Here is a 20,132-nt window from a genome sequence, read left to right on the forward strand (position 1 = left end):
CCCCTCCTACACTCCTCTAGTCGAAGAAGCTGTGTTAAGCAACTCAAGAAGCGCTACGCTGTTTCAAACCCTTCCCAGAGTTCCTCAACAATGAAAAGGCGTTCACACATAGTACACACATGAGAATCCCAATGCTGCACACCCCCTCAGCTACTGGACCGGTTTCATCACTTATTGGCGAATCATCAGCGATAGCATACCAACGAGGCTCCCATGCATGTAAGTATGTACCATGTGAATACACCACTACTGGACTCACATGCTCAACCAGTGCAGATGTCCTCGTGTGCAGCCCCTGCTCTCCATCGCACCACAGTTGTACCTCCATGGGATGGGAGACTCAGAGACTCGGATCTGGTGTGACCTGGGTGAGAGGTGCCAGACGACAGCGTCTGACCTGTGTCATGGAAATAGCATGCAGAAGATCCAAAGATGCAAAACCTGCTTCAAAACGGCTAAGCTCACCATCCATACAGGGGAAACAGCTCCAATATCATCCGAAAGACGGCGCCAATGCCACTCTCTCCCGCAGCACCAAGCTCCCCATCCGTCACTGCCAAGCCAGATGGAAAAACTGGCCACACAATGTGGCAGTCAACCCTCTTTGTATTCAGCATGATGTAGATTGCCACGAGCCAACCACAACGGTCGTGACGGTGGCTCCACATATGACCAAACTCCCCCAGCCGGGCAACTGGAAGTGAGGAATCCTGCGGAACATTGCAGTGCCCACCACGCAAAAGCTTGAAGAGCAAATTGCAGAACTTCCAGCTGAGACTAGAGTTGCTGGAAAAAGAAAGTGCCTGCTACATTCCAGACGGTGCTGGCACCTTGTGTTGCCCAAGACACCTTGCCCAAGATGCAAATGCAGACATGTTTCTTTTCAAAGCCTGCACTTGATTCACTCTGGTCTAATTCAAGATGAGCCTCCCCTCAACCAACTTTAAGCTACCGTTGCTGCAATTCTCCTCCTCTACATATCCTGCAAGTCATTCAAACATTGGCTCCACCAAGTCTGCTCGACCGTGTTCAGAAACATCCCCATTGGCAAAGTGCTGCAAGTCCAACACAACTTTGTATGAGTCAGTCAGCCCAAACATGGTCTCAACAGAACCATCAACATCACCAATGAGATGAACAGAAACTCTTGGTTCCATCTCCTCTCCCTTTATGGCTTTGTCCCAAGTATTCAGCTGCTCCTGTAATGTCTCCATCCTTTCCCCAGTCAATTGTGGCTCCCACAAGCCTTTATCAGCTAACATCAGCTATTGTTCTGTGACATGAGTTTCGAAGTTTTGCTCCAAACTGCCATCCTGGCACTGACGAAATCCCAACTCCTCTACCTGCCGTAGCATTATGGCATCCACATGGGTGCAACAGCCTTTCAGGTCCTCATTAACTTTGCCAATTCTTTTATTTGTGGACCCAATTTCTTCCTCCAACTTTTCCCCCATTTGGACAGCCTGGGTTTTACCCTCTTCTATTTTCAATGCCAATTATTCCCGTTTTTTGCTGAAATTCAGTCTCTAATTTTGTCCCGAATCCTCCCAGTCTGTCTTCCATTTGGTGTTCCCTTCTTTTCTCCATTTCCCCAAATTGTACCCCCAGTTCCTGTGTTATTCCCTTCTTAATTTCGTTCATTTCATTTGTGATGTCTTTTATTTCCCTATCAATTTTGCCTTCCATTCATTTCATTCCTTTGTTCATTTATTTTGTTTTCCAAACGTTCATTCATTTCTTTTATTTCATTCCTTTGGTCATGAATTTTGTTTGCCAATCCCCTCATGTCATTCCTTTGTACAACAATTTTGTTCTCCATTCCCCTCATGTCATTCCTTTGTTCATCAATTTGTCTCTTCAATTCACCAACCACTAGATTCAACAGTTCATTCCTGCTTTACTTTTGTTCATCCATTTGTCGATATAATTCACTATTCATTCGTTCCATATCTTCATTAGTTCGTTCATTTTGTCTCCACAACTGTTCCCACATGACCCAGAGAGCCCACACATTCGTTTTCCGACCCGACGGCACAGGAATGGGGGGGAAATTCCTACCCTATCCTCATTACCTGGCTCTACCCCCGGCTCGCTTCCTCCGTACTCACAACGTAACATGAACATCGCCATCTCGTGGATATCTGCCATTTCGAGCATGCGTTTAATCTCCCCAGGAAAAAAAACATATTTCTCTCCCTTTGGAGAGACGATCATATGGAAATGGTGGAAAGCTTCATCTTCCTGGGTTCTAATATCGAAGTAAGTGGAGAATGTGGAGGAGAAATTCATGGACTGCTTGTGTTAAGGAGAACAGCAATGTCAGGATTGACAAAAACCAAGAGGAAGCTGTTGAATGCTCTCGTATTTCCAGTTGCAATGTATGGATGTGAATCATGAACAGTGAAAAAGGAAGAAGATTAACAGTTTTGAAATGTGATGTTTGAGATGAATGTTAAGAAATTCCATGAACTGCAAGAACAAACCAATCGGTGCTTCAAGAAATTGGACCACCGTGTACATTATAAGTGTTGATGCTAAAACAGAAACTGTCATACTTTGAAGACATCATGCATGCAGAGAGCAAAAGTCTTGAGAAATCAACCATACTGGGTATGGTTGAAGGATGAAGAGGAAGAGGCAGACTTTGTGTGTGTTGCATGCATTGGGTAAAGGCTTGCAACCAAGCTGTCCATGCCAGCACTTCGGAAGCAGTGCAGGGTCAGGAGTTTGGAGAAATCTGTTCATGAACGGACCTCATGCGCCATGCAGAAACCTGAGGGGAACAAAGCACGGAAATAGCAGAGGGTGCAAGGCCATAAAGAAGACTGTAGAAGTCAGAGAGATCACGAAACCTGTCTGTGATGGGAAACTGTCCTGTATGCAATGATCTGGAAGGAATAAACTTTTCTGGCTAAATCAATCAGATGATTTCCACAAGCATTACACTCAAGTATTTAATTAACCCATCCAGAGAGAAAAGGCCATGGATGAAGGACATTGTGCAGCAAAGAAATAGTTATACATTTCAAATTTTATATACATGTGCTAAATTATTTTCTTAAAATTTTAAACATGTGTTTTAATCTATAAGAGCCAGGTCACAATGAGTAGCTTGTTGTGTGAAAGAGGTTTCCTCGGCAAATACCCCGACAAGGCTCCTTCCTTGTTATGTGATATATTTGAGTAGTAATGAGCAAAAAAATTATAAGCAATGTATATATGAGCACAAGCATGTACTGTCTCTAAAATTATGTTGAAATAATAATATCCAGAAAAATGTCTTTACCAAACAGTTTCTCCTGCTAATACGGTACTTTCAAAATGGCGTATGAATGTGAATGAGGTCTTTCGTGCATGTGTGTGTTTCGTGATTCGGTTCTGCTCGCTGGGCACTTTTAACCTGCCGTTACTAGCATCAAATCTGGAAGTCGAATAGTCTTTCAAACATAATTTTCAGGATTTCAATGAAAGTGGCAATCTGGAATGGTTAAGCGTATTTCTGGTGTTCCTAGATGCAAATCAGACTTACGAGAATCTCGGAAATACGAGAAATATCTATGGATGTGAGGTGTCAAGTTCCCACCATTTTCTGTTCATACAAGCAAGTGGCGACAGTGGATATATAAAACACACACACACACACACACACACACACACACACACACACACACACACACACACACACACACACACACACACACACACACACACACACACACACACACACACACACACCTGCTTTTAGTAATAGATGCAAAAATCGAGTATAATTTCTCTTATGAGAGGAGATTGGGACCATACTCTCTACAGAGCATTGGTGCTGCTTAAGCAGTCTCCTTGGCTATTGGGCACAATCCTGGACGGGTCGCCACTCCGACACGGTATACTAGCATGCTGGCACTCATTTCACCGACCTCAGAATGATTTTCTCTTGTGGCCTCAGAAACAAACAAATGCGATATTTATAACAGCCCTCACACCTCTTCTCCCAACATGATTAATAATATCTATCATCATTTTAAAAGTTGATTTTTTTTTTTCATCTCCTTCTTATGGAAGATGCACCCCCTCAAGGTCAGTGCAGTCAGTTTGTTCATTTGCACTTTTTTGCTGCAATAAAAACAAATAAGTAAAAAGAAAAACCGATTGATGTATCGATCAAAGATGGATTCTCAGTTTGTTGAAGTGCTTTCTCGGAAATACGTAATGTTTTTGAGAACAATGCTTTTCCTGGGTTTAAAGGAGAATGTGATATGAGCTTAGGGAAAAGCAAACATGAAATTGCAAAATGATTTTTCTTGCTGAATAAGTGAGGAGCTAAAAGGTGACTTTGAAAATCGATTCTCATTGTATTCCATGCAGGTGACAGGGAAGCGGTTATTGAAGACTTTCCACACAAGGAACGGAGAATAACAGACGAGTACATAATAAAGGAAGAAATTGGTTGGTAAGAACAATGCATTTTATCAGCAACATTACCAGTTGATCGGCTGTGTTACAAAGATCAATTGAGAACGCCATTAATTTATTAGTGTTTGACAAATACTCTGTCATCAACACAAAAGGCCTGGTGTTGGCTTAGTGGTTAAGGTGGATCGCTTGGGATCTTAGGGTCCTGAGTTAGAGTCCTGTTTACCACTGAATTAACACCAGGTGGGGTTGGCTTAGCCTGTTATCCTTCCGAGGTCGGCGTAATGAGTACCAGTGTACTGGTGTAGGGGCACAGCATCAGCGGCACAGCCACGCCCCAACAAAATGATAGCTACCCGGCAGCCAAGCTGCCAAACATAAGACGATTAACACATACAGTAGATAAACTTGAATGGAAAGTTGGAATTGTGAGTAAAGGCTCATATAACTACATATTTCAGCATATTATAGGTAGTATCTCATACTTTGAAACGTTATGGACGTTCAGCTGCATTGAGAGATTTTTGTAAAATGTCACTTTTCTCATCTCAGTGGTTCATTCTAGGATGTACGTAGAACGTCAGCATCTGTACTAACCATGGTAATACTCAAAGGAAGGTTGTAACATTTAAACAGTTTGAGAAGGAATTACTTGGTGTTGACAGAGGAATACCAGACTTTTTGAATGCTGGTGTTCGTATATTAACTGCAACGTAATGTTTGGTGAAACTAAAGCAGGAGATATAGTATCATAAACAATAGCCTTCTCCATCACACAGCAGGTGTATCAGTGGCTTTCAGCACAAATCAAAGTGTTCAGAACAGAGAATGCTTATGCATATCTTGCCACCCAGGAATGTTTGAGGCTCAGAAAATTACCAGACTTCATGAATGTGTATCACAAATCTGAGTCAAAAGCTGAACTTGTATGGACAAAATAATATCCTTAGCTATCACGTTGTATGTTTAGAGTAAATTGCGTTACCTCGGAGAACTTCATAGACTACAGTGGGTTTTGGGGGAAAAAAACAAGGTTGATTTTAGGGGCGGGGTGGGGGGGGAGGAGGAGTGCAGCCATCAAATGATTGATTAAAGTACTGGTCTTGTTCGAAGAAGTTTGTTGGGAAGCAGATGAAATGTCACATGATACCGGATCTGCTCACACTTGTTCATTACTAAGCTGGCAGTATTGATCTCTCAACAATTTATTGGTTGGATGTGCTGTTCCTTTTTCATAACCGTTATCCCAACTGCCCTCATCTTATATCATGTGTCTATATGAGGGCAAACAATATATATATATATATATATATATATATATATATATATATATATATATATATATATATATATATATATATATATATATATATATATATTGTTGCGGTTCTTGGAACCGCATGCATCCAACAGACAGTGGTCCCAAGACAGTTATTCCATTATTATACGTGTAGATAGTCCCTTTCCATTTGTCTAGCGGGACAACAAGGGAGTGCATTGCGATCATCTCACAGCTAGGTTTGCTTTCATCATTTCTTCTTCATTTCGTCCCTACTCTTCTTTTTGTCTGCTTATTCCTGAGGTAAATGTGAGCCACGTGCGCCTTCGCTGTGAGGTGGGCCCTAATGGAGACCAGCACGTGCAGCGCCGCTGCGAGGAAACGATGACGCGCGAGTATTGGCAGTGCAGAGCTCTCGTTCCCAGGCGAGCCCGAAACCCAACGTGTGCAGCGAGTCAAACAGTGCGCTTGGCAGTGTGGGATTATCGACTCGAGCTTCGGATGATCTGGGGAAGATTGCCAGTTGCATTAAAAAGGCATACGAATGAATACCTCTTAAGAGGCTGCACGAATGGTGTTTTTCACAACACAGGAAACAGCCAGCACGACACCCACGCTGCCTGAAACGCATACGGAGGCCAATAAAGGCGACTCCATGCCACATTGGGCGGGATACGAGTGTGCTAAGTAAGAATCGGCGCGTTCCTTTTCAACCAAATATTTGACCCATATTGGTGTTCGCCCCGCGCACACGCAAGCAGAGTCGTGCGAACGCGAGCGCTGGCCATGTGCGTAATGGTCGAACCCCGCGCACTGTATAGAATGTGCTCGAAGGCAGACATGTATGCCAATCCATAATGATGTACCTTCGGCCCTCGCTGGCAAAAGTGGATTCCCCACGCATGGTGAACGTCTTCTCGTCTCTACGGCCAGCGAAGCTGCAATCGAGCCGGGGAATGTACAGTGCGGGCCACGTTGGCGCACGCGGAGCGGGCGCGTTGATCGGCGCTGGTCGGACGCCTGAGCGGGCGGGTGGGACCCTCGGCCAGTCGCCGGGGCGTGGCCCGGGGGTTTTTGCAGGACGATTCGCTTGCCAATTTCGGTGTGGGCGATTCGTGTCATGTCGTGGGGTCAGAGCGGAGTATTGCCGCTGTCTGAGATGGCCTTGCCGGAAACGAAGTGAGGCGGTTTCCAGCCAAAGTTAGCAGGCCACGTGAGAAGTCAGGGCCAATCAGACCACCCGATTCAGGTGATGAAGTTTCGCTTTGTGGTGGCCCCTCCCCCTGTGCTGCAAGTCCTATAAAGGTCGGAGCGGTCCCTCCGCCTTTCTCTTTCTCTTTTGCTCACTTGCTCTGGCCTCGCCCTCGTCTCTCGGCACGACCCGCCTCTTGCTGCCTGGACTCCGCCTCTCTCTCGTTCTGGCCTCGCCCTCGCCTCGCTCGTCGACATCACCACGACCCACCTCCTGCTGCCTGGACTCTGCCTCCTCTTCTCCACTCACACGATGTCGACCCCACCCGCCAACCTGGTCCCACCTACCACTCCGTCCACACACCCTGGATTCCGCCCCTTCTCCACTCAAGCCCATCCTTCACGAACACGGTCTTCACATGCACTGTTGAAGCCAGAGACGACGCGCCATCTGCCGGGTACCGCACCATGGAGCACCCCCCCCGAAACGTATTGGTGGCGCGTCGTGCTATCAAGCACAAAGGTACCGAGATCGTAGCCTCAACTCCTTTCCCTTCTTGTATCAATACTCCCTCTTCATTGGGTTGTGTGTGTGTGTGTGTGTGTGTGTGTGTGTGTGTGTGTGTGTGTGTGTGTGTGTGTGTGTGTGTGTGTGTGTGTGTGTGTGTGTGTGTGTGTGTGTGTGTGTGTGTGTGTGTGTGTGTGTGGGGTCCTGGCGCCTGTCTGCTGAAGTAAGACTGCAGAAGATTGTTATCATTATTATTGTTATTATTTTCGCGTTAAGTCTGCTCTGTGTCCCTTTTGTAAGTTGCTTGTTTATTTGCTGCACCACACCTCTCTCTCCCCTATCTCTGTACTTCACACCCCAATAAATCCTGATCGTACTTCATACCATTCCTGGCCCATTGTTAATAAATTATTATTCGGAATGTTCCCTGCTCGTTTTTGTCTTTTCTTCCATTGATCCAGCATGGGCCGAATCCTAGTTTAGCCGGGACTTTATTCCCAACAATCCGTTCCTTTTAGCCGGTACGTCCTTGGCAGTGTCGCTCGACTGCATCCGATCCGGAAAATTGATCTGATCCGGTAGAGTGATCTGGTTCAGACAAGGCATACCGAAAGCGTGTTCCCCGGTAATTAAACCACGTGATAAATTGGGTAACCCAATTAACGCATAGACGGGAGGACCTGAGGTCACCCGGTTGAGTTATTGTTGTCCACGGTCAGTTAAGCGACCCTCCGCCTAACGGAGTTATCCGTGAGCGACGGCCTACAATTCCGGGAGTCTGGTGGGAGACGACATAACTCCCCCCACCGAGTGGTCTTCTCACCTGACCCCCAGCCCGCAACAATATATTATATATGTATGTATGTATATATATATATATATATATATATATATATATATATATATATATATATATATATATATATATATATATATATATATATATATATATATATGTATATGTAGTTATGGATCTGGAAACCATATGCATTCAAACATACAGATGTCCCAAAAGTCAGTTGTTCCGTTAAGTACATGTGAAGACAGGTCCCTTCCTTTTGTCTAGTGGGAGAATCAAAGGTGTGCGTTGCGATGTCCTTTTAGGTAGGTTATTACATCTAACGACCATCCAACAGATCATCCTACGAACCCTCCAACGATCATCCAACAGACCATCCAACAACCAACCACAGTACCTTCCAGCGCTTGCAACCCTCGCCTCGCTGGCCACAGCATACGGGGCAAAAACATCCCGTCCGCCATTCCTTTGCACTTCTACAAACGTTCCTTTTCAATGTTGGATCTACCCCTTGATGAGTCCACACGCGTCGAAGGGGGGGGGGGGCTCCCGGTTTGGCCGAGGCCCCGCCTAGAAAGGGCGGACCCCATGAAGACCCTGTCCAATCGGAGCGGACGGTGACGTCTGTTTCACCAAGCCCCCGCCCCGTTCGGGGAGGTCCATAAAAATATGACGCGATCCTCAGAATGTAAGTTTTTTTTGGAGGAGTTGAGTTAGTTGGTGTGCGTCTTGCGGTTTGAGCTGGAGTCTGGGGCGTTTGAATGGAGTTCTGCATTTGGCTCGCGTTCGTTGGAGTTTTCCTGGATCCCGTCCGCGACCCTGATCTCCGCCCTGGGACTCCGACTGCTCCGCTCGGGTTCCTCCACAGGCACGAGCCCCACGCATTTGACTGTGGGCCGAGCCGCACGACCATTAGCAAGTGCCACACCACGGAGCACCCCCTCCCTTCAACGTGCAGGTTCCCAAGCGAACTGCGACCCCCAGCTCGTCTCTCCCTCTCTGGCTGTGGGGGTATTTTAATAAATCATCTGAGTGTGTGGCCCTGTATTGGAAGTAGAAACTGTTTAAGTGTTTATTCCATCATTGTAAATTCTTACTTGTATATTCCATGATAAGTATTGCTCTGTCTTCTTTATTGTAAATAAATTACTGTGGAAATGTTCCCAGTTCGTTTCCGTCCTTTCTTTCATTGGTCCAGCATGGTTCGGATCTGAGTTTCAGCCGGGTTTTTATACCCGATAATCCGTTCATCCTAGCCGGCACGGCTTTGGCAGTTCCGCTCGACTGCACCCGAACCAGAGTTTGTAGTCGGTAGTTGGAACTCTACCGCAGTTGGTAGAGTGACCCGGTTCGAGCAAGACGTGCCGAGGGCATCGTTCCCCGGTAGTCAAAATCGCGTTGTTCATTACGTAAATTGGTTCTCGACAAAAAGACCCTACGCTACGCGGTTGAGATATTGGCGTCCACGGTCGGTTAAGCGACCCGCTGCCTCACGGAATTATCCGGAGCAACGGCCTACAATTCCGAAGAGTCTGGTGGGAGACGACGTAACCTCCCCCACCTCGTTGTCGTTCTCGCCACCGGACCTCCGGCCCGCAAATATATATATATATATATATATATATATATATATATATATATATGTATATATATGTATATATATATATACATATACACACAACCGGTCCCCGACTTTACGATTGGGTTACGTCCTGATAAACCCCTTGTAAGTTGAAAATATCGGAAGTCGAAAATGCATCGAATTAATACCGAACATCATAGCTTAGCTTAGCCTAACCTACCTTCAACATGCTTTGGCTACACATGAGAATCTACTTGGTTTGTTCAGCTGATTGTCACTTTTCAGTTCTCCAGGCCATGGAAAAACAAAAAAAACGAAATCGGTTTCGTTTTGGAAAAACAAAAAAACGAATCAGTAATTCATTCTCGTTCTTAATAATGATAAACATAATAATAATAATAATAATAATCATAATATTTTCCAGATGACATCTTTTCGATCTGCTTCTATCAATGGCAATGATTCTGGTACCATTCAACAGAGTTTTACCTCGTGAATCATCCTTTGGTATTGTAATTTTTATCGCTCTGAAGTATTCCACGAAACGTCCACAAAACGAAATTCCTTTGTGAAAGAATCGGCAGGATCCGAGGGATGGGTGGGACTGTACGACTGTCAATCAGCCTGATGGAGGCGGGGCTGTATGACTGTCAATCAACCGGATGGGGGCGGGGCTGTATGACTGTCAATCAGCCTGATGAGGGCGGGGCTGTATGACTGTCAATCAGCCTGATGAGGGCGGGGCTGTATGACTGTCAATCAGCCTGATGGGGGCGGGGCTGTATGACTCATTCAACCGGATGGGGGCGGGGCTGTATGACTGTCAATCAACCGGATGGGGGCGGGTCTGTATGACTGTCAATCAGCCTGATGGGGGCGGGGCCGCTCTGCATTTGCCTCAATATCGCACATCTGGACATCAAATAACATGTGCAGAAATATAATTCCTCGGGAAATCCCTTGTTTTTCAGTGTTATATTTATGAAAATAAAAAATAGCGAGGTACGAGTGCTTCACATGGGACACGTGATCACGAACCCTCCTCCAATCACCATATCAAGGGAAAAGCGAACCACGTGATCAAGAACCTTCTGGAGTCACGGCTTCTCGGCAACAGATTCATTGCGGCTGCGCATCACGTGGTCGAGAACAACCAAAACAGCGAATTATTCACTCGGCCTGAAGAATGTTTGAAGCATTGAAGTAAAATTAATTGCTGGATGATGGAGATGCTACCAGCGACAGGGTCATCAATTTCTCTCTCTTCTGATGAGGTTCGAGTATCTGGTCTTCTCTCGACTTTCCACTGAATGCGGTTTCTACTAACCCTTACAGCTTTCGCACCATCGTAAAGTTGAAAAATCGTAAGTCGAACCACCGTAAGTCTGGGACCGGCTGTGTGTGTGTGTGTGTGTGTGTGTGTGTGTGTGTGTGTATATATATATATATATATATATATATATATATATATATATATATATATATATATATATATATATATATATATATATATATACACACTAGCGATACCCGTGCACATGCACGGGATAGCAGTACATCACAGCTGGTAGCAGACGACAGACCGTACACGGGGAATGACAAAAATACGCATTGTGCAAAATGCAAGTGGTACTATGGAACGCCAAGACTTCCCAAACATTGTTGGCATGTCCGCTAAGTACCACAGCAATTTCATAGGGAACGTGTGACGGCGAGCCGAGTTTTTAGTGTGCAAGCTTGGTATTATAATAGAGATATATACACACACACACACACACACACACACACACACACACACACACACACACACACACACACACACACACACACACACACACACACACACACACACACACACACACACACACACAGTCAGAGGGGTTCATTAATCCGGTTGCTTTGAGCCGGAGGTCTTATAAGTGTTCCCACGGATCCCGAAACAGTGTTTAAGATGTGACTGCATTCAAAATTACGAGGATTCCCCAAGGTTTACCCAAACACAGCCAAAACTGGTGGTGTTAGCACAGGAAGGCAGGAAAAAGGGAAAATGTTTTCTTTGTAATCAAAACGGTTTATTAAAGGTGTATGGGAGGGGAGAGATGAGACACTAATAAATAATAATTGGAACAGACCAAGCCCTCAAAGGACAATGACGAGGGAGGCACATGCACTCTTCTTCTTCTCCTTCTCCTTCTCCCATTATAAGGGGTGAGGTCCAATAGTCTGGGAGCTCACAGAGATTTGTACTGCATCTCGAGTACAAAAGGTTTGAGAGCTAAAGTCATTAGATGGTGGGGTGGGGACCTCCGAATGGACATTCTTAAGTTTTCCAATTGGTGCATTACATAAGGGGCGCTGCTTAAAGTACACGCCAAAATCCGTTTAAATTACATTTTGAGTACATGAATCAAACTGGTGCCAAGAGTTTAATTTTGGCACTGTGATTACCGATATGTAATTCTTAAGTAACGGATTTGGTGCAAAACACATTTAAGAACAGCCGAAAGGGGGTGCCACTGTCACGTTTAAATCACATTTTGAGTACATTATTGAAACTTTGAAGAAATAATCTTTAGACCTCCTGATGAAGGATCAGTAATTCTTAAGTGACGATTTTGGTGCAAAACCCATTTAAGAACGGTCTAAAGAGGGCGCTATTTTTATCACATTTAAAACACATCTCGAGTGTTTGTAGTCGGTAGTTGGAACTCAACGAAACATTGTGGAAATATTATTTTGACCTTCATAATAAAAGGATCACTCGTTCTTAAGTGATCATTTTGGTGCAAACCCCATTTAAGAAGGTGTCAGATGCAAATACCTGTTTTCGTGATATTAAGATCAATACAAAGCAGGTGAAACAAAGGTCATTTCTTACCGAGTACCCTCTGGCTCTGGGGCAGCATGCTAGAGTTACCACATGTCTGAGCAATTGGTCTAGAGGAATACTGGTTTTCCAATATAGCAGAACATTGTCACTTTCATGGTTTTGACAGTATTACTGGATTATTTTGAATACGTTTCCTGATATAGCTGAAATACTGCTAAGTAGGGCGTTGAAATCTAATCAATCAGTCAGTTAATCATATCGCATACATGTACTCACAACTAAACCATTGACGTGTAAAATTCCATCAGACATAAAGCTTTTCATTACATTCTGAATTAAAGCAAATTGTGATAAATTATGGTTAAAATCCTATTTATGTTCTCTGCTAACATCATAAGACCATCTATTCTTTTAAGACATGAAAGATTTAAAACATAGACTGCATTGAAATTTGAATGTGATAGAATAGAAGAACTAAGAAACTATCAATTTTAACTTTTCTATCAATTACTTATATTTCAAAAACAAAATTAAGTGTGACATGTAGATATGGCACCGATACATGGGAGGAGCACGAGTGATCAGTAAAAGTATTTGGACCTTGTCATTTTCCTGACACATTCAGTGCATATGGAACAAGCATCGTGAAAAAATGAAAAAATAAACATTTTTTCCACTTTCGGCAAGAGGACGTGCATCCACTAAGTAGCTACCGTTGTAAAACACTTGTATTGAATTATATGTTGCAAAAGAACACTTACATGAATATCTTTTAAGTCATTCTGCTCTTTGGAAACAATTTTTTTGTCATGTATCGATTCTTTTGATGTCCATATCCATATCATGCTAAATTTTAAAATGATATCAGTGTATCCCTAAATCTTACGAGACAAAACATTAAAACTGCTGATGAGTCATACACATACACCCAAGCAAAAGTTATATTCCTATACTGTGAAGATGTCCACAATTATGAGTTCACTAGTAGTTATTATTATTGATATAATTATGCCTCAGTCTGCCTGTCTGTTACAAGATTCTAGTTATCCTCATCAGAACTGTTATCTTCATATGATGCCATTTCAGCTTCGTCATCTGCCCTTGCGTTTGAATGCAAATGAGGAAAACTCCTCTCACTAAGGTCAGATGGTCTATCTCCAGGAGCTGAGGTTGTTGATGTAACGGCTGTGAATTTCTGGTAGCAGGCTACATGATACCCATCATTCTCATCCGGGTTCTGAGGCAAGCTGACAACCAAGTCATAGTACACTGATTTCAGAAATTTGGGTTTTGCACGCCTTTTCTCAACTGCAGCCTGCACAGTACTCCAGTTCTTCTCATCAAATGGAAAAAAAAACATCACAACGTGAGGTCTTCGCTGAGGGCTTGCCGGCATTGTGGAGAATACAACGCCTGGATGCAGGAACATCGTTGTTGGAAGGATCAAATGATTCCATATCTGTTTCACTGGCCTATGACCTGAAATGAAATGGATTTCATAAGCTATAACTAGCAAAAATGCCCTTCAAAAACATGTTATAAAATCCAAAAAAGTTGGGATTACATACGACCCAATACCAGTATTACCAGCGTTTATCAATACTGGTGTTAATTCCAAAATGATAGATAATGGGATGAGAGACATCTGCAGCTCTATGTCGGAGACTAATAAGTAGTGCTGTTCGCTGACACCATTTCTTGTATTACTGGTAGAAAACATTTACATTATTATTTGTGAATATAATAATAAAGAACGCGAAAACAGTTACCTTCAACAAATGTTACCTCAGTGCATGGTGATGCAGTCAATAATGGGCCAGGGATCCATGAATTGTAGGCTGAATTATGGGATATACTAAACCCCTCCTCGTGGACAATTCGTCGATTTAACCACAATAAGTTATTGGCTTAGGGTCCCTAATATATTGTTATGGTTGTGGAAATTCACAGAACACCATTCAGGCTTCCCAGAGATCAGTTATGTCGATAAGTGTGTGTTCAGATTAGATTTCCCCACCGAGGTCTAAAGGGGATTATTCGTGTAACCGGGCTGTGATCTTTGAATCAGCCATTATTCTTTTGCTATCTTTATTTTGGAACAACCACAACCACCTTCTCCACAACCACATCTCAACAACCACGCCATCCCCACCACAGCGCCAGCCACAACAACCACAACCAACTTCTCCAAAACCGCCGACATCTCCACAGACAACGGCCTCCCCAACGAATAACATCTCTGCCACCCAACGCGATGGTTACTCGTAAACAGGAATGACGGTTGGAAAACAGCAACTCAACTCAACTCCCGCCCCGATATCCACGGTAAACAGAAATGACGGTTGGAACTCAACTCCCACCCCGAAAGGACGGTTGTGGGCGTGTCCCCCAGAGAAAAGTCGCCCCACCCCCCGCCGCGTGCCGGGAAGGGCGGGGGATAAAAAAACCGCGCGTTCGCTTCAGAAGAGAGGGGAAAACGGGGACGTCGGGTTCAGGTCGAGTTGGCAGCTTGGAAAGCTGCAGGCTGACAGAGAATGGAGGCTGACTGAGACCGGGAACGGGTGGAGTCCCGCCAAGTGCGGGCAGAGCCACCGAGGGTCGCCGAACCAGGGCCCAGCGAGTCACCACGAGGGTGACAGGTAACCAGCGCGGCCTCTCGGAGGTTTTGCGGTCTCCACGGCTCCGTGAACTATAAAGACCCACGAGGTCCAGTTCTGCCCTTGCCTTTCCTGGGGTTTCTTTGAATCAATGTTGTGGCGCCATGTCCATAAGTAGAACTGTTAAGTGCATGAACAGTAATAAATAATAGAACGGTAGTAGTTCTTCTGTCGTGCTTGTATTACCTGCGTTGCTTTTGTTGAGTGCATAATTGCATACGTGCTTTGTGAATAAATGTCCTTGTGTGAATGTTGACCTGTTCGTTGCGTCCTTTCCCTTAATTGAGCTGCTGTATTGCATTCGGGATATTAGCTGGCTTTTAAATAGCCGATTAAAGTAATCGGATCCGGCGGGGCTTCGCGATATACACCGCTCGGGAAATCGCAAACGGAGCGAGCTGCTTAGCGGCTCATTTTCAAGCACGTCCCGTCGAGGTGTAAATCCCCGGCATTTCTGTCTGCGCGCATACTTAGGTAAATCGACAATTCGGCGATCGGACCCTGTCGGGCATGGACAGAATAGTTGGCTGATTTTCAGTGTGATTAAAGACACACCCGCGGCTGGATTTCGGCGTTGATCCGAAAGCTGCGACTAGGTTTGCCACGTCCGGTGGGCGCGTAGCCACGATTAGCTAAAAGCGGTCGCTCGCACGCCGGCGCGGCGGAAAACTACAACACTGGTGTCAGCGAGCGGGATTCAAACCCCTCCGTCTCCACACTAAATTAACGGGAATCGGATCAAGGGTGTGCGAAGCGACCCTCCGTTCCCCCAAATTCCGAGCGTATAAAATTTTATTTCCGTTACGCAAAATGGCAGCTCAAAGTGAACAGGCGCAGGGTGGATTAGATTTAGAAATGTTAGAATCTGTGGCCCAGGACGAGAACCCCGTGCAGGACATTCCCATGCAGGTTGAACTTTCCCCACAAATGAACGCAGAGCTCAAAATGGGCGAGGGGGCGGAGGCGGCTCTTGACACCCCCCCCCCTCTCCGTCAATTCCCTCCCCGGTCCCCAGCGAAACTGCGACCGATAATGGCGGATCAGTCCTGCTAGAGCCATCAGGCATCGCACGGATGGTGAAGATGATCAGACTAGCAATGAGTGGGGATTTACAAAAAAACACGGAAAATAAAATGGATGGCATGAAAGAAAACGCAAAGGAAATAAAAGAAGAAATGCGGCGTGAGATGCAGTGCGTGGGGCGAGGCCTGCAGGAGGGCATAAGGGCGATTGCGTGCAACGAAACATGGACAACGGAGCACAAAATGGCTGTGCCACGTGTTGGAGCGAACGAGTTGAGAGGGAGTGCAACGGCTGTGCGGCCCGCGATGGAAACGGGGGAGCTCATGATGAGAGACGCCGACACAATAATTCGGGAGACATGTTCGGCGAAAGTCGTAACAGAGAAAGTGACGGTGACAGAGAGGGAAAAATTAAATGGGGTAACTGAGATGTGTCCAAGACACGTAAATCTGGCGAAGGAAATAGAATTAACAGAGACACGAAGGGAGACGCAGGAATTAAAAGAAATAACAGACACACGGGAGATAGAGGGTGAATTGGACGGAAGTAAAAACGAACACACACACATGGAGATAGTGAAGGACAATGGGGGCGAGCTGGCAGAATGTGTCGTGACCCGGTGCGAGCAGCAGGATGGCCTTCATCAGGAACGAGGGGAGACGCTATGCTCCCTTGAAGCGGATCGCGACCAAGTGAGTCTGGTTGAGCTTTGCGAGTTAGAGGGGGCGAGTGCTGTGAATGGGTACACATGGAGCTTGGGGGGTGTGAAGGCCCCAGGACCCCTTGTGGTGGAGCGAATTCCCAGCATGGTTGCGAAATGTGTGTTTACGGGTGTGGCGAAATGTGTGCTGAAGCGCGCGCATAGTTTGGGTGAAAGGTGTTGTGTGGAAGAAGCACGATGTGTGGAAGAAACAGCGTGTGTGAGTGAAATGGCAGCGTGAGTAAAATGGCATGCATGAGAGAAACCGCTTGTGTGAGAGTGCTGTATGTAAGGGAGATGACGGTCGGCATACGGGAACACGCAACTGCATGTCCGAGTGCAAGTGTCATGATAAGGAGTGTGAGCGTTATGGCACGCGGGGGTGCGGGTGTGAAATGGTGACAAAGATGGTGCCAGACGAGAGACAACGGCCGAGTAGCGGCCGTAGCTGTTTTGGTGACCGTGCCAGGTTTGCACAGCAGCGCGCGGGGTCCGTGCTGTACCACGCACGAGGCCGCCGCATGCGCGCCTGCGCAGGTGAAATCCGGTCCGGAAATACACGCGGTGGATGTTCACCGATCCCGTGGACGGACGGACGGAAGGTAGGCTGGGATATGAATTTGGAACGGACTGCTTCTCCAGGCGAGCGTGTGTGTAAAGTTCCATGTGGCCTGCGTTCTGTTCACAGAGCGCGCGAAGTGGCTTCCCCGATGCTTTACGCAGGCCCTGGCTTGCACGAGAGATCGCGCGGGTTCGGGGTACGAGTGACGTCATCCGGGATTCCGCGGCGCGGGTTACGGGCGAGCAGAGCACATGTGCTCGCGTGGGGAACCCCTTGAAACGCGAGGCTTGCTTTGGGATGCGCAGGGTGACGTCGTGGCTGCACGTATGGTTGGAATCTGGCAGGAGGGAATCCCTGCCGGATGTTACCGTCCAATAAGGGACGAGGTGTGCGAAGCGCGAACAGCTGCCATGACGTCACGGGGGAAGAGTGCGGTTTGCAAATTGCCGCGCTGGTGCACGCCTTAAAAGAAAAAAAAGAAAGAGAGAGCAAAGCAAGCCTCGCTTCATGTGAACAGGATTCCCAGGCAGGGGGTAGTAGACCCCCCTGCTTTGGGGCACAGGATGGAACTAGTTAGGGGGAAGGGTTAGTGTTAATTAGACCGGCTTCATGGGGCAGGGACAAGTCCCCATGGGGCCCGTGGAATGGATTAGTTAGAAGGATTGCAGTTAGATTTAGGATGGGACATGAAACAGGATTTTTGAGGACACTGACCGACTTTGAGTGTGTAGTGGGGATGTAGCGTAGCTACGTAGAGTTAGATGGAACGTGCTATATTGTAAGGGATGACGAGGGAGCAAGAGGTAGTTAGGGGATGCAGTCAGCAGAATGGCAGTGTTCAGCGATGTGAGAGAAGAGAATTGAAAGGAAACATGTTGAGTGAGTGAGGGCGAGCGGGCCTGTGTGTATGGAGCGAATGTGGTATGCATGGTGCGATGAGCGATTGGGGGGAGGAGTGATTCCCACCCAAGGGACCCTGGGGTCAGTGTAAAGTGAGTTAGTGGATAAGTCAAATTGACAAAATGGAGGTTGTTTTGCTGTTGGTGAGAATGTAGGCTCGAAACCCGTTTGGAGGGGTGCAGGAGTCCTGTTGATGGCTGGGAGCGTGGCTGCGAACGGTGAGTATCGCTTAGTGGGTACCCCGGGCACTGGGCTAGTCGGCCGCGGTTGGCCAAGGGCCCAAGAGGGGCCGGGATAGCGTAGTGGGCACGGGTGGGCCCGCATGATGCGGGGCCCGTGGCGCCAATAGCCACGTGGGCAGTGTCGTGGGCACGGGCACCCGGGGAAGGGTCCCGTGGCACCAGCCTGCCACGTGAGCATTGAGGGGGAGTAGCCAGGGAGGGCACTCCCCAAATTTTAGGGAGCTGTTAGGCTCGGAGACAGTTGCAGAGCCTAGGGGTGACATCGTTGGAGAATCGGCAGAGGGTAGTTCCTGCCAAGGGAGCCACGCGTCCCAGCCACAAAACCGTGCAAGGGCACGAGACGAAAATTGGAGGGCATGGCCCGTGCTCCATTCATTTTCTTGTGTTGCTTGAGTCAGTGCCCATCCAGTGTTCTGCAGGGACTGCCCTGCAGGCAGCCGCACACGGGAACTGCATTGGTGCAGCCCGTGCACCGTTTTGTGTTCACTGTGCTCATTTCAAGGGGGAGGCCTAAGACTGCATTGGGCAACCGGCCACATTCCCTGTACAACACCTGCATTTGTTTCATGAGCCAGAGACTGCATTTGGGCAGCCTGGCTCCCTGCTTCAAAAATGGCCTGTGTGATGGCGCATAGCCGCCGGGTTGGGGTGAGTTGCCTTCAGCAGCTGAAGACATAAAAAGGTTCAGTGACAGACAACGGGGCCTTTTGAACAGGCCCCGAAGACATCCGACCTTCAGCTGCGGGGGCGCTCACCCTCAAAATACTGACATTGCTATGTGCCTTTTTCCCCACAGAGTCCATCAGTCCTGGGCCATGGTTTAGTGTAAAATTTGTATGTTTAGGTAAATTGTAAATGAGTTGCTCCCCCTGCATGTGTGTCGTAGCGCCGGCAATATCGTTAAGTCGTCTGTATGAGTGAGTTTGTTTCGTTAGTTACTCAGCCCGTAGGTTATTTACTTTTTGGGACACGAATACACCAAATGTCGCACTCAGGGATCCGAAGGTAAATCGTACTAGGGGAGAACTTGCACATGAGGGCACACTAAAATTTGACGACTCGGGACGAGTCTGAAAAAGGGGAGGGGTAGTGCTACGGTTGTGGAAATTCACAGAGCACCATTCAGGCTTCCCAGAGATCAGTTGTGTCGATAAGCGTGTGTTCAGATTAGATTTCCCCACCGAGGTCTAAAGGGGATTATTTGTGTAACCGGACTGTGATCTTTGAGTCAGCCATTATTCCTTTGCTATCTTTATTTTGGAACAACCACAACCACCTTATCCACAACCACCTTCTCCACAACTGCATCTCAACAACCATGCCATCCCCACCACAGCGCCAGCCACAACAACCACAACCAACTTCTCCAAAAATGCTAAAAACTCCACAGACAACGGCCTCCCCAACGAATAACATCTCTGCCACCCAACGCGATGGTTACTCGTAAAC

General features: G+C 46.6%; 1 protein-coding gene and 1 long non-coding RNA gene across 17 annotated transcripts in view; one reads left to right on the forward strand and one right to left on the reverse strand.

Moving 5' to 3' along the window:
- Positions 1-3,294, reverse strand: part of LOC147029489 (uncharacterized) — a 40,505-nt gene extending 37,211 nt beyond the window's left edge. For 2 of the 4 annotated variants that reach the window (XR_015055692.1, XR_015055690.1), the window contains exons 1-2: positions 466-3,294; positions 260-364 (exon numbers count right to left, since the gene is read on the reverse strand). This is a non-coding gene — a long non-coding RNA (uncharacterized LOC147029489). The remainder of the gene's footprint in view (positions 1-259; positions 365-465) is intronic. The other 2 variants (XR_015055691.1, XR_015055689.1) reach the window with 1 other exon arrangement.
- The window catches only part of SPEG (striated muscle enriched protein kinase), a 206,294-nt gene that overhangs the window by 57,103 nt on the left and 129,059 nt on the right, over positions 1-20,132 (forward strand). For 11 of the 13 annotated variants that reach the window (XM_085871959.1, XM_085871958.1, XM_085871960.1 and 8 more), the window contains one exon: positions 4,363-4,447. In XM_085871959.1, the coding sequence (XP_085728085.1) occupies positions 4,363-4,447 (85 nt within the window). Of the gene's footprint in view, positions 1-4,362; positions 4,448-10,845; positions 11,134-20,132 lie in introns of those variants that run through there. The other 2 variants (XM_085871968.1, XM_085871969.1) reach the window with 2 other exon arrangements.

The sequence above is a fragment of the Eptatretus burgeri genome, chromosome 3 (assembly GCF_056783735.1).
Source record: "Eptatretus burgeri isolate ZD-2024b chromosome 3, Ebu_testis_v1, whole genome shotgun sequence".
Taxonomy (NCBI): domain Eukaryota; kingdom Metazoa; phylum Chordata; class Myxini; order Myxiniformes; family Myxinidae; genus Eptatretus; species Eptatretus burgeri.